The sequence below is a fragment of the Polypterus senegalus genome, chromosome 1, assembly GCF_016835505.1.
Source record: "Polypterus senegalus isolate Bchr_013 chromosome 1, ASM1683550v1, whole genome shotgun sequence".
NCBI lineage: Eukaryota > Metazoa > Chordata > Cladistia > Polypteriformes > Polypteridae > Polypterus > Polypterus senegalus.
Window position 1 is genome coordinate 60,747,109 of NC_053154.1, and position 15,789 is coordinate 60,762,897.

Genomic DNA, 15,789 nt, shown 5'->3' on the forward strand with positions numbered 1-15,789 from the left:
TTCGGGACTCCATGAGCAACCACTCATTCAACATAAAGTCAAACCAGCAGTACACAAGGATTCTCCTAAAAGAAATGCAGTACCGAAGGAGTCCAGTCTTCAACTCACGTCACTGGATAGTGTCCATGTCTAACAGCTATATAGCAAAACAGGAAGCACCATGGGCCTCATGCATAACGCCGTGTGTAGAATTCACACTATAACATGACGTAAGCACAAAAGCAGAAATGTGCTTATGCACAAAAAAATCCAGATGCATAAATCTGTGTGAACGCCAACTTCCACGTTCTTCCGCTACATAAATCCCGGTCAGCCTGAAAAGTAACACATGTGCAAGCGCCTACTGTCCCGCACCGTCTCCTCCCCGAATTACGCCACTTTGAATTTGCAAATCAATATAAATAGCCCTTAAGCTCAGCGTTCTGTGAAAAGGCAATGGCAAAAGCACGGGAGGAAATGTAAGAAGTTCGGCAAATACCAAGTGGAGACATACTATTTGTGGTATAGAAAACAAAAGAAAGTTGATCTAGTAACAGAATGTCAGAGAAACTCGAAAGCTGAAGTTCACAAAGTTGCACAGTCGTCGTGAAAAGGCCAGTCGTAGCCCACCGTCTGAGTTTCATATGAAAGCTTATTAGGGTACAGAGAAAAAAAAATAGGCACACAGTGTGAAAAAAAGCACGAAATGTCAACTTTAATGAAGTAGAACATCATAAACTTCATCTTAAAATCGTTTAATTTACTAGTTTCTCAAATCCCATCGTAACTAAAGTAGCATGCTAAATGCCTCGTTTTATATTTGATCTTCTATGAGCTCTATGTGTGTGAATCACTATGTGCTTCCGTTCTTTCTCTTTCTCCGACAGGACACAGAATCCATTACATTCATAATATTACAGCTCTCTGAATAATTAAAATACTGAGATGTATACTTGATATAATTTTCATGATGATAGGAGTTAAAGCCTGTTATTAAACATGAGAACACAGTGGCGCAGTGATTGTGCACGACCTTTGATAAAATAATTTATTGCAGCAGTACTGTCTCTTTCAAATGTACTAACCTCCAATTCCTGTTCTTACTTTTCTTTTTCCAAATACCCAATTGCCACACAATCAGCTCTGTATAGAGGTTAAGCCATGTATAAGCTTAGAACACTAATTCTTCAAAACTTTTAAGGAACATTGCAATATCTATGTAGTACATGTTTAATTATTCTATCCTTACAGTGTCATACCAGTCCCAGAAAGCATACAGCGTGAGGCAGGAACAATCCGTAAATGGAGCGCTAGATCCTTGATAGCGCAGCAACACCGTGTCTTCACATGTTTAATTATTAACAATATAGATTATTTAAATGAAGTTAAAGTTTTATCTGTATAATATAATAAACATTTTTTGCTGAATTTCATCTTAAAAATGATATTGTCATCATATGTAAATACGCGCTTTATAAAGTGGCTCAGGTTGTGCAAAATTATAATAGTATCGAAGTTTACAGTGAGGTGATTGTACTTATAAGTACAGACAGTTCTACAAGGAGCACTTGATGGACTGATTGAGTGTGTTTATAGTTTTTGGGATGAAACTGTTTCTTAACTGCGAGGTCCATACTGGAAAGGCTCTGAAGCGTTTGCTGTGTGAGAGCAGTTCAATTAGGCAGCATGGCTGAGGCAGCGTGGACTTGATGCTGTATACCGATAATTCTCTTTCTGATCAGCTGCTCCGAGTGGTGCAGTGAGAGTAATATGGAAAAAGATGATCCTTTGTGGCAACCCCTAGCAGGAGCAGCTGAAAGAAGAAAAAAGAAGGTGAAGTGAGAGTAACAACACTAAAGCAGCTATGGTATTTGGAAAAGTTTGGCTATTCCTTGGACCATTATATTGTTACAGGTTAATTATAATCAGATGCAATAAACTAATAAACAATATGCAGTTAATTTCAGTGTATTTATAAAGTCACGTCAGGGATGTGGATCTAAAACAGAAAGGGAAACCACACTGGAACAGTAGCACTACTTTGACGCTGGGTGCCGCCAGTTTGCAAAACCGAGCACAGAACTTGCGTATGCCAGGTTATGAGATACCGTGGAAATGTGTGTGGCTTTACACCAAGTTTAGGTTTTATACATCACGATTTGTATGTGGTAACAGGGTTACACAACATTTTTGTACATACGCATCATTTATACATGAGGCCCCAGGACTCTAAAGACTTGGACCTTCGTCCTTTTGCACAGATAACGGGAATGCCACACACCCCTGTCCAGAGACCTCATGACCCCCATGCTCTCCCAATCTTTCGACTGACTTTACAGGAAGCATCACCAGAGACATGAACGTCTCTGTCGAGGTAAGTAAACCCCTTGACGAGGTCAACACTCTCTTCACAGACAGACACACTGCTGACAGCTGTGCCCAAAATGTCATTGAAGGCCTGAATCTTTGTTTTTATTCAGGACACTCGCAAGCCCAGACACTCCATTGACTCCACAAAGATCACTGCATCGTTGGCAAAGTCAAGATCAGTGAATCTTTCTTCACCAATAGATGCCCCACAGCCACTGGACCCCACAACCTTGCCCAATGCACCGTCCATTCAAGTACTGAACAGAACAGGATCAAGAATACACCCCTGAAGAACCCCAGAATCAACTGGGAAAAACAAAGAGGTTCTGCCTCCACTCTGAACAGCACTCTCAGTATCACTGTAGAGACCAGCCATGATATCCAGCAACTTCAGGGGGATCCCACAAAGTCTCAGGATGTCCCACAGGGCAACTCAATCAACTGAGTCAAATACTTTACGAAAATCACAAAGGATGGAAGAGACTCTGTCGATATTCTCGTTTGCACTTGACGAGTGCATATTTATATGACATTATATTTAAAAATGATCTTGGTTATCGTATATATCACAGTATATACCTTTCAGAACAAATCCTGTTTAGGTGCTTATGTTGGCCTAATTTTATAGATTTAACAGTGAGCAATTCTATTCTGATGTTTCTTTACACAAGGACCATTTCAATCAACTCAAATAATTATAACAATAAGAATTAAAATAAATTTTATTTCTACATCTCTTTTCTCATGTGTGGAGTTTGTGTTGCTCTGTCACCCTTGGTGGCCTAAGCATGTGCTTGTTTTGCTTAATGGTTAAACCAGGTTTACCTTATTATCATTAATCATCCATGTTTTAAGTAGAACAAATAACCATACTCTTTACTTTTTTCCTCAGCTTCTTCAACGATCATGGTAGTCAGGGAATGGCACTTTTTAAAGTCTGAAGATACAGTAAGATCTAAAGATAATTTTGTAGAGAGAAAGGTTGGTGATTGGAGGAAGGATCTGAATCCTCTTCAAAGTCCAAAGATGAAATCATAAACAGTTTCAGAGGCAGGAGGGAAGGGGAACGGGTTGTGGTTGTGAAAAGTGGCAATGGAATGACCACTCACCACAACATACCATGGTAAAAATAACATACAAATATTTCTACTGGTGGATAAATGTATATCTTGTGTATGACATTAAACTGTATCTGGCCCTGAAAGCGGTCCTCCATCTTCCAGGGAAATCATGGGAGATGGTGACAGGATTGGCACTGCAGCCACCATAAAAAAACTTCACACAGCTCTGAGATGACAGACAGGACTCTTTTCTGCTCTCCACAGGAGTAGCCACCCATAGGAAGGCTGCTCGCATTATGAAGGGGATTGAGGATCAGATTTGGTGCGGTGCTGAGGCGTCACCCGCTGCACGGCAGCACTCGGGTCCCAATTTGAGGTGGCCCATCCAGGTAGGTGCACGGTTACAAAAGAGATTAGGAAAAATTCGGCCCATCCTAAAAAGTCACAAAGAAAAGGCACAAGCAGCACAGGTCCTCTGTTATGACGAGGCACGTCTCAGCAGGAGTTCCACCCAGGAGATCATATCATAGTTTTTGTTCCTACCTTCCACTCCAAATTACTGGCCCATTGGAAAGGCCCTTACAAAGTTAAGGAGAGGAAAGAGCTTGTGAATTATTTGGTGAAACAACCATAACGTCAACCAAGCGAATGGATATATCATGTAAACCTATTGAAACCATGGAAGACCCCTCCCTTCCTCCAATTAGCCCCATTCACTCTTTGCTCACAAAACAGAACTTAGCTTTGTCCCAAGTGTGACTGTCAAACAATAATGGGAGCTGGAAGCTGTTATTCTGTCTGTTCCAGAGGTAGTGAGTGAAAAGCCCAGATGGACCCCTCTGAATGTGCAGGACATTGTGACAGAGCCCAGGGGTGTTCATTCAAGAACACCCATATTGACTTCCTGAGGCAAAAAGAGCTGAAGTGTAGCTAGAGATCGAGTGTACTCTGGAACTAGGTGTTACAGAGGAAAGTCATAGTCCCTGGTCCAGCCCTATTGTCTTGGTACCTAAGCCTGATGGGAGTTGCCGTTTTTGCAATGACTTCCATCAGCTCAGTCAAGTCTTCCAATTCATCCTCATAACTCCATTGGTAGTGCAAACCTGGATGACGTGGTCATCTATTCCAGCACAGGGAAGGAACACCTACAGCAGGTCCGAGCGGTATTAGGGGCATTAGATAAAGCCGGTCTTCAGATTTATCCAAAGAAATGTTTCTTTGGGTTAGATGAAGCCAAATATTTAGACTACCTGGTAAATGGGATAATGTGAGGCCACAGTGTTCCAAAATAGATGCCATTTTGAAATGGTCCCATCTGAAGACCAAGAGGCAAATCCAAACATTTCTCAGATTAGCGGGCTACTACCGCTGGTTTGTACCCCAGTTTTCCGAGACAGCAGCACCCTTGACTGACCTAACAAAAAGAGGGCCCCGAACAATGTGGTGTGGAATGTTAACGGAGAAACTGCATTTAGTGACTTAAAACAGGCCCTTAAGTCAGCACCGGTCTTGAAAGCTCGGAACCTCTCTTTGCCTTTCATCCCCCAGATTGACGATTCAGACACAGGTCTTTATGCCGTAATGAGCCGAAAACTGTTGGACCGGGAAACCAGATATGTGACGGTGGAACTAGAAGCCTTCACAATTAAATGGCCAATTACACAGTTGACCTTGGTTATGGATACTGCACCTTTGCAGTGGATGGCCTTACACAAAGAATCAAACCCACATGTAACAATGTGGTTTTTAGATCTACAGCCATACAAGTTTTCACTCGTTCGTTGGCAGGGCTCTGTCCCTCCTCTCATTTTCCTAATAATAAATGAATAATTAACAACTGTACTCTACAGTTCAATTATAAAAATATACACTAAATATAGGGCAAAAGGCTTACATGTGTCTTGTTATACAGGAACGTAGTGTAAAACATTTTTTAAAAAGGATAAAGAAAAAGAAAAATCAGAATCAACTGATCATGTAATATGAAACCCATGATCAGTATCAGTCTTAAAAAACCTAATCCCTACTCACCAGGCATATTACAGTGGTTTGGTAGTGCAGTGCCATATGCATCAGTTTCACTATACGTGTTAATGTCTGATGGTCAATTTACATTGTCATCTCTACTGATTGGTTTAAAAATGAACCTTAGTTCGGTTTTTGTACAACTGATTTTATAGCTTCTCATTTACATGCTATTGTTTTTTGGTTGAAGACTTCACCCTATTCATGAATATTTATGACTTACCTTAGAGTAGCAAAATCCATAGAAATATTCATGATTTTTTGCAGCATACCATTATTTAATCCACTAGATGGCAGCAGAATATTGTGCCAAGATATATTGTCTTTATACTGTAAAACGGATCTTCAAATATTCTGAGCCTGACCCAGGGTTAACCATATTAACTTAGTAGTCCGATCCCAAGTCACACTCAGGGTTAACAAAGGGAGGTTCACATCTGAACTCATTCATCTTTAGTTATAGTTACAATCTTTATTGCCTACTTTTGAATTAGAAAAAGTAGAAAACAAGTGATTTCAGCATCCTGGCAAGAAAGCATTATAATTGTGCTTACCACAAGTTATTTAAATTTTTAAGATCCTACCTTTAGTAAATATTTTGTATTATTCTTAGACAAAGAATGCAAGTTTAGGAAGTTTGGAAAAAAACAACAGAATTTTACAAATTTGTAAAATTCAGGGGTTTGTTACAGAAAAAATGTTGTAGAAAAAAAAATAGCTGCCACAATTTTTCTTAATCAATAAGTATTAATATGCGCATTTATATATCCTAAACTGTGCAGAGAGCATGTTTTATGCAAATGAAGTAAACACCATAAGTGATTTATGGGCCAATAAGGTGGACAGACAACTGAAGGTGGGGCAGTGTCCTGGACAGGAAAATACACATAATTGCGTTGTGAAATGGAAAGCAAAAGTTCGACAAAACTTGAGGAAGATAAAAAGTTCAATATTTACCAAAGGCTGCTTATTTAGTTGACTAGCATCACTCGCCAGCTCACAGTCACAACACTGAAAACTGACCCAATCCTTGCTCCTTGTTCACAGTGTTGCAAAACCTAAGGGAGAATGCATCAGTCTTAGATAGCAGCAATTGATTTCTAAAGGGAAGCCAAATAAGTGTAGCACATAAGGTATACAGCACTTATGTATATCCACTTCAAGTGCTGCTTTCCATATACATTCACATCTGCAGACTTTAAAGGGGTCTACTTACATTTGATGAATAACATGAAAAGAAATACTGTACTTGAGCGAACAGCATAAATAAATAAAAATCATAAACATCCAATAATGATAATATATACTCAAATTTCACACTATTCCAACTGATTACCCATTTAAAAAAAAAATTAATAAAAGCCAAGTCACTACAAAAAGCAGAACTATTGATCTAATGCAGGAATGTTTTACTTTTGGACAATTGTGTATAGCATGTTCAAGAGTAAGCATCTCCAGTGAACTAATAATAATAATTATTATTATTATTATTTGGATGATGCCTTTATCAAGAGTGACTTACATCATTTGAGATGATGTTTAAATTTCTTTTGTTTATCCAATTGGAGCACAGGCTGGATTTGAATCCAAAACTTCAGGGTTTAAAGTCCGAGGCATAAAAACGTACAACATACTACCTGCCAGAAAAAACAGTTCACTTTTAATTAGTCTAAAATAACTTAAACGTCTTAATCTAAATCTGCTATTTCTTTAGTATCAGTCTAGATTAGTCCAGATTAGATCATTTGTATTAATCCCAGGGGGAAACTCAGATGCAGACATGATACAGACTCACAATCTGATGAAGCTGTGAAAACAGGCTATAGAAAATCCCATGGCTAAAACTAAATTCTATCAAAGTCTGAAATTGTAATAACCATTTGGAGTGTGATAGAGGTTTTCTATAATATTAATATCACAGAAACAATCAGTAAAGACCAAGCACGTTATGTTATAGGTAACATGGACAATTATAGACTCAATATACTTCTAATCAAAATGCAGAAGAAGTTAGAACAGTGCTTCTTCTGTTGAATTCTAACATTGTCATTTTTATTTTTATATATTTTTTAAAGTATTAACAAATGTTTCTTCGGCTGGCCTTTTTCAGAAATCCTAATATTAGAAATAAAAAAGGATAAACCAAATTTAAAAATGGAGTAATTTACATCCGTTAAATTGCTAAGTTATTTCATAGTCTATGAACAGATGACCATTAATTAAACAGACAAATTTTTGTTCCTGAATTAAAAAAAAAAAAAAAATCATAGGCGTACTTACTTGGTTGTCAGTCTCTCTTTTATATTGATAGGTAAGGTACAGACAAAATCTGTGCAGTGACTCTTGTTTTTTTCATAGGTTGACACATACACAGTAACACAATGCAATATGAAAATACTGCAGGGTGACATCTATGTCCATATACAGTAAATGCCAATGTTTTGATTAGTATGAACTACTCCATGTCCGATCAGAACCTGACATTGCAACATAATTTTAAAGCCTGTAAAGTTGAATGCTGAGGTCAAGATTGTCAAATGCAGTGCTAAAACTAAACAAAAACTAGCATTTTCTGCATCAGAAGATATTAGACTGAAACTTACAAGTAAATGGTAGTTGTAAACAGTGTATGTATTCATTACACTCATAAGTTGTGAACTAAAATGTGTTATGGAAAGAAACTTTCGGAGTATCAGCACTAGGAGTAACAATTAGATCTAACATACATGATTATTAGATTACATAATATTTTCAAAAATCAGCAAAACCACTGGAGTTAAGTTGGAATTGAAAATGTTTGCTATATGTGCTTATTTACATACCTATATTAATTTTAAAATAATTTATCATGAATGCTGAGACTGATAGGGGGCGCTATCGCTCCCTTGAGCCCTTGTCCAAGACGTCAGACACCAGATAAAAGTCCAAAAGTTGACTTTATTAATAATGCACATTGCACAAAGCACGCTCCTCTCCACAATACTCATAAATTCACCAATACACATTATAATAATCAATAATCCTCCACACTCCCAGACGCGTTGCCACCCTTCCACTGAGCTCAGCTCCTTGTCTGGGAGTTCCCAAAATCCTTTATAGTCCCTGACCCGGAAGTGTTCCCCATCCTTCAGTCCATGATTCTTTACCCCTTCCAGGTCAGATAAAAGTCCTTTTCTTCACCCCGGAAGTAAGTCATCTCTCCTGTCGCTGTTACTAAGATGCACTTCCGGGTTATAGGGCACAAACGACTCTCTGGGCCTCCCTGCAGCATCTTCTGTTGGCCCCTGTGGTATCCAGCAGGGATTTAAAGGAAAACACCATTGTCCATGATTCCCTGCTGGTATCCGGGGCACCTCAATGCTGCAGGGAGAGCTCCATCTGGTGGCCTGGGGGTATTGGCCAGGATGCAAAGTCGGCCATGGACCACACTGCCTTGTCATATTTTAAAGGACAAAAGCTGCTAAACTGAGCAATGAAGAAGTTTGAGCCATGTTATATAAAGTAATTTAAAGGTTATCATTAAAAGTTTCAAGACTGCTTCATGATTTATTAAAGAAGATAAACCCATCAGGATCAACTTCTTCTAAAGGAATGGTGTCTGTATTATTAAGACAACTTTCAGCTCTGCGGGCAGCACAGAGGTGCAGTGGTAGTGCTGCCGCCTTGCAGTAAGGAGATCTTGGTTCGCTTCCCAGGTCCTCCCTGCGTGGAGTTTGCTTGTTCTCCACGTGTCAGCGTGGGTTTCCTCCAGGTGCTCTGGTTTCATCCCACAGTCCAAAGACATGCAGGTTAGGTGCATTACCGATTCTAAATTGTCCCTAGTGTGTGCTTGGTGTGTGTGTGGGTGGGTGTGTGTGTATGTGTGTGTGCCCTGCTGTGCCCAGGGATTTGTTCCTGCCTTGCGCTCTGTGCTGGCTGGGATTGGCTCCAGCAGACCCCCGTAACCCTGTGTTAGGATGTAGCGGATTGGACAATGACTGACTGACTTTCAGCTCTTAAATAGTAATTACACTTTGTACTTGCTGTGTATAATATTACACAAATAGTGTAATATGCAAACATATTAGCTGAACAGTAACTTAAGTAAATAACAAGTGATAAACTGGTTAGCCTTGCTGTCTTACAGTTCTAAATGACAGGGTTTGAATCACAGACTAGAACTGTCTTTGTGGAGCACATTTCCATCCTACTGTATGTATATGTAGATTTTCACAAAGCACTGTAGTTTCCTACAACAGTTTAAAAGATGTATGAATTAGTTCAAGTGGTATTTTTAAATAACCGCAGCATGAATCTGTGTGTGTGTGAATATGACCTGGCATTGATCGCAATGGTCAGACTGGACTAATGGCATTGTCCAATCAAACAGAATCAATTTGGCATATGGCTATGGTGACCTAAACTTCTCTTAAGGGATTAAACTAAGAGCAGCCTCAAGCTGAAGTAAAGGTCTGCTACAACAAATTTCATTCTGGGATCAAAACCAAAATGCTACTTAAAACCATAATGAAAAAAAACAAACTCTAAACTAACAATATCTTTTTTTTATATTGCTTCAGCACTCTTCTCTTGCTTAAAGTGTTCCCAAAGTCTGAATGCCATCATGGCTTTTAACTATATCCCAATCTGCTCTGTAGTTAAATTGATCCTGCTCATTTTGACTACTCATGGACTACATCAGAGCAAGGAGACAATTAAGCCAATTAAAAGATGTTAATGTTATGTATATAAAACAGATAAATCCAGTTTTGATTTGACTAACAGTTATGATGTTCCCAACATAAGGGCTTCATTCAACATATCTTTCTGATTAAGTGTACTTTAACTATATTTGGAGAAGGAAAATTATCTTTGCTGCCAATGGGAAAACTGATACTACATGCTATATGGAGCACATACATATTGCCTGCAAAAAAAAAAAAAAAATTGGAGATTGCATTTTAGTTTAGATTCATTATATGTTGAAAGCACCGCTGGCATTTAGGACTGAACTCCAGCATTCATTATCATATCTCCATCATAAACACTGAACAAAAAAGTAACGTAGCTGGCAGAAATAAAGAATATCTTCTACACACTGAACAATTAGCAAAATTGTTATCCAAGGTGATAATGCAATCACTGTGCATTATCAAGCTTGCAGAGTAACATTACTGAAATATATGATGACCTTGGAAAAAAGGTAATTCATTATTTGTCATACTGTATTTCTTGAAAACAATGAGCGTAATTTAGATGTAGGACCTAGACTGTAGTATAAAACAATTATTTGCATCAAAGGTCCACCTAGCCACCCATTTTCTAACTCATTTATCAGTTCAAGTTTGCAAAGTACAAGCTTAGTCATTAAATAATATTATTTACGCTTGGCTTTTCATAATAATTATCTCTTCAAAACCAAAAAGTAAACAAATAAAAGTACTTTGTATTTATGTAGCACCTTTACACATGCTCAAATGACTTATAACTTTAATACCATTCTGGCCTCCTGAAATCTCCTTATTATTAAAAAAAAATCTTATATTTTCTGCAAACAATTCTTAGAAGCTTAAACTGTGTGGTTTATTACAAGATTAGTTAGTCAATCCAATATACAAACATAATGAGGAAAAAAGCAAAGGTTCAAACAATTCAATTTCAAATATTAAAATTGTTATTTTTGGGATACGCTAAAGATTTTTCTCATTTCCAGTTTTAAGAAATTTACTAATTAGTTCCATTGGCACTACAGCACTTTGGTTAACAATGCTGCATAACAGTTCAGGTTCTGAGTTTAATATTACCCTCCACCGATTTTTCTGTTTCCCTCCCATATCCCAAAGATATGCATGTTAGGTTTACTGTAAACTCTGCAATAGTCTCATATGAGTGGGTGCTTTGTAATGGACTGCTGCCCCATGCAGGGTTGGTTCCTGCCTTACATTCAGTGCTGTCAGGGTAGAATCTGCCCCTGCAATCCTGAACTAGATTAAGTGTTAAGGAAAGAAACATGAAACGAGTCAAATTCAGCAAATAACTTAAATTGATAGGGTGGCTATAATGAAAGTGTGCAGACTCTGTAATTTTCCGGAAAATGAATTTAAGATCCTGCTTTTGACATGTTGAAAAACTGACCATGACACACCATAAAACCATCAACATATCTATAAAACAGAGGTTAATTTTACTTTGATCGGCTCACTGTAAATGGATAGATCTTTAAACGTCAGCATTTACATCCCACAACAACACGTTTTCGGCTATGGCATTTAGTTACTGAAAGTTTCATATTTATTCCCTGAAGGTTTAAAGCAAGCTGGCCATAAGTCTAATAGGGGTCAGGATAATAACACCAAATGGACAAATTGCACTGTCATAAGGCTTAAATTATATAAGTTATTTAATTTGACCTGTAGATAGTTCCCTGTCTCCTCATCATGGTTGACTTTTAAGTGGGAGGTCTTCACTAGGATGATCCTTTAATAGAAGAAAACCTATCTCCATTTAACCCATACTGTTATCAATCACGTACAGGAATAAATGATCCTGTTAAAATTTGCTACTTTCACAAATGACACTGTGACCTGAGGCCAATGTCTTTATTTGCTTCTCCAGTGATTCACTTCAGCAGATATTAAATAATTTTATAATCCATGAAAGGCAAAATTAAAAGGACACCATCCATAAAACTGAATAATATCTATCACCTACACTGATGTCTGTATTACCTTTATGAATTATATGGCAATAACTGTAATGTAATAAAAGAAAAGATGTCAATAATCAGGTGCCTTAGGCAAACACTAATATGTATTTAATCACACTCTTAACCACCTTTTATTATGAATGCTCATTATGCATGAAATAAATCAAATGGGGCAACATGGAATTTTAAAGAGAAAAAGGTTTCACTTGATTTTTATAATGAACATAATTAAAAGATGCATTAGAGTAGTGCAAAATTAAACCCTGGTAAACCCAAGGCTATAATTTTACATTTTGAGAACTGCTAAAAGGAATGTGTAAGGGTCATTATAGATATGTTTATTTTTGGCAAAGAAAACATGCTGCCTATGGGAAAAATTGTTAATGTATAGTAAATGTCCACATGTAGCCCAACCTTTTAACACTTAGATTTGCCCTAAGCATTTAACATGTCCTTTTAATTTTATTGGCAGTAACAGAACCATAATTTATCCTTTCCTACTGCAATTTAAAATAATTAACCATCTTCAAATTGTTATGGTGTGAAAAAAGACACAAAACAATTCACATTTCTATGCATAAATTTAAATGCATAAATTAAATACATGTTTTTCTACTGATGTAGTAATATGATTTGGATATTTCTGTAAAGTTGATTCTCACATAACAAACATTCCAAATATGTTTATTTTCTCCCTGTCACTCCCACATTAAAACCTTTTATTAAAAATAATTCTACAGATCTTATTTATGAAAGTTAAGTTTTTCCACTTTTGCTCAGTAATTGCCTCTGTTTTTTACATTTAACCATATCATGTTTACTGACAAATGCTATGGGCGCCTTCACTAATTCAACTGGTAATAAAATGAATGAATGTATCTTTGTGCATGTGGAAAAAAAAAGAAAAAGAAAAAAATATATATTTTCTGTTTGCTGGTCTATTTTTTAGATTTCCAGATTTTTTTACTATGATTATAAATTAAAACAATAATAATTAAATAAATGTTTATTATTATTATTATTGAAATGATAAGCATTTGCATCCTTATTCTAAACACACACATTTCTTATAATCTAACTGTGAGTACACTGATTGTATATCAGAAACAGTCCATTTATGGTTCCTGTTCCTCTCCCATCAAACTTTAAATTGCTTTTAAAACAGATAAGAATCATATAAAAAAACACACACACACACACACACTTGAACAATAATAACAGCTACATTTCATGTAGTTGCAAAAATTGAATGAAATGCCTTGGTTTTAAAATCTCGGCGAGGATATTCCCTGGGTGAATACTGCATGTTCTCCTTGTGATTATGAAGATTTTACTCCAGGTAATTTTTGTTTCTTTGCACATACCCAAGACACTTACATTATATTTATTGTCAGCTCTAATTTGTTTAGATCAAAGGTGCTCAAGTTCAACAGTGGTTGCATGTTTTTTTCCAGCCCAGTTTGTTTTAATTAGAAGACAATTAGTAATAATAACAATAATGACACATTTTACTTCTATTTCTCCATTAAAGCAAAGTATCACAAGAGAAGTGTGTGCAGTGCTTCATTTTTGTTAATTAACTCAGTTGTAAATATTCCAAACCCTTAATTCTTTCTTTCTGTCTTAGGACAGTGGATGCCTAGAAGCAGTAGTAGAGGTAGTAAAACCATCCCATGAACACAATAGACAATGAGATGCAAATAACAAAGGAACCAGTAGCTAACCATCTAACATGGCCCAATTTACACACCTGTATGTGTTTCATCATGAAGTAAATGTTTTGACAAAATATTTGGAAAGAAATGGGGCGGGGGAAGTAGTGGACTGTGAATTTCTAATCTGCTCGGGTCCCAGATTATTTTAATGATATTTTTAGAAAATTACGTGATGAAATGAAAACACTATCCACAAGGATTGTCTTCTTAGTCTTCTCAATCCGGTTTTGATGCTTGTCTGTGTGAGATTACTGTTTCTGATGGACCGGAGTCCACATTGGGTCGGCCTTATTCTCTAAGCACGGCGCGGTAACGATGTGCTTACTAGTTATGCGTTAGTTATATCGGAATAAGTAAATTCTAGTAATTAAAGTTCTTTCGGTTGACACTTAACATATAAAGACGTAACATTTATAAAAATGTTTCAGAGACATTCTGGTTGAAAAAGTAACGACAGGTAAAATAAGGAAAACCTCAAAAATGTTCAAAAAAATATTATACATTTCATTCCGGTTTTTATATTGAAATACTGACTATTGGAAACAGGTACAACTCGCAGCATCTGTTTTCAATTTCATTACAGTTTTTGATTTTATATCGTGATAAAGATCCATCTCGCCTGTGATCACGTAATGGAAAAGAGTTTGCAAAGTGGAATATTTAATTTTGCTATGAGAGAAAATATTTCGTCAGCCACGTCCATGAAAAACAATGTATTCTAACAATAAAAAAAAAAAAAAAACTCGTTCGACATATACGTAAATTTGTGCGAACGGATGCATGGACATACCGTGAAAACGACTACTTTAAACTAACGATATTTTTTTTAAATTATGCATGTACTTCGATTATTATTATTATTTATTTATTTATTTATTTTTAAGAAATGTTGCATCGTTTTCGGTCTGTCCAGAATTTAATTTTGTGTTTACTGAACTAACTGACGCAGCCTTTCTTACTGACACTTTAGAACAAGTTGTTTAGGGCTTGCTATGTTGTATCTAGTGATCATGTATTACACGCACGTTTCAAGGTCCTGTTAAACAATGGTAAGAGACTTATAAACTGATCATGGGTAGCCACTATTCTCAAGTCTTATTACGACCATACAAAACGTTTGTGGGGGTCTTCTTACATGTTGTTTCTTTTATACTTACATACTTTTATTATTATTTTACTTCCTGTCGTAAGCTAAATTCGAAAGAAAAAATCTTTTGTGAAAACAAATTAAACGACGAGTTTTATCCTGTGTTCACACTGATCGAAGCTCAGGACATTACCACTGTTTCCCCACTTGGTGGCAGTACGTTGCCATTTTCCCAACAAGTGTACAGTATTTCTATTTATACCCATTCTTTAAATCACATCAAACACTGTTAATGTACAATACAATTTCACACAAATATATAATGAAAATGGGTCAATACATGCTTCCCTCTTATGCACACTTACATATTTTCATCAGTCCATTCATAAATTGGCCAAAACAATTACTTTTGAGTAATATTTCATACTGTATACATCGTATACACAGCACATGTTGCATACAAGCTACTGTATATTATTTATTGTATTTTTGTCAACTCTTTTGAGACACACGTATGAATTTCATTGTATTATGTATACATAGCAATAAAGTTGACTTGGGTTATGACAATAACAAACACAACGTACTTAATTACTTTTTTCCACTGATGTGTTGTATACAAAGGAAAAAATTGACCTTATATGAAAAAGTCATATTTATACAAGAGTACACCACTTCACTGCTGCAAGAAATGCTTCCATTTGCTAACACAGGAGCACAAGTGGCAAAGTGCATCCAGATTTTTAGTACTTTGACCTCCTTAGCATTACTGGCTTGGAATTACAGTTAAGCCCAAGTCAGACTTGGGTTAACATTTATTCATCCTTTTTACAGTATAAAGACTGATTAACTCTCGAGACAGCATTC

General features: G+C 36.6%; 1 protein-coding gene across 1 annotated transcript in view; it reads right to left on the reverse strand.

Moving 5' to 3' along the window:
• The window catches only part of LOC120523527 (coiled-coil domain-containing protein 73-like), a 127,933-nt gene that overhangs the window by 75,426 nt on the left and 36,718 nt on the right, over window positions 1-15,789 (reverse strand). Inside the window, exon 2 of the mRNA XM_039744957.1 lies at window positions 6,393-6,471. Within this exon, the coding sequence (XP_039600891.1) occupies window positions 6,393-6,471 (79 nt within the window). The remainder of the gene's footprint in view (window positions 1-6,392; window positions 6,472-15,789) is intronic.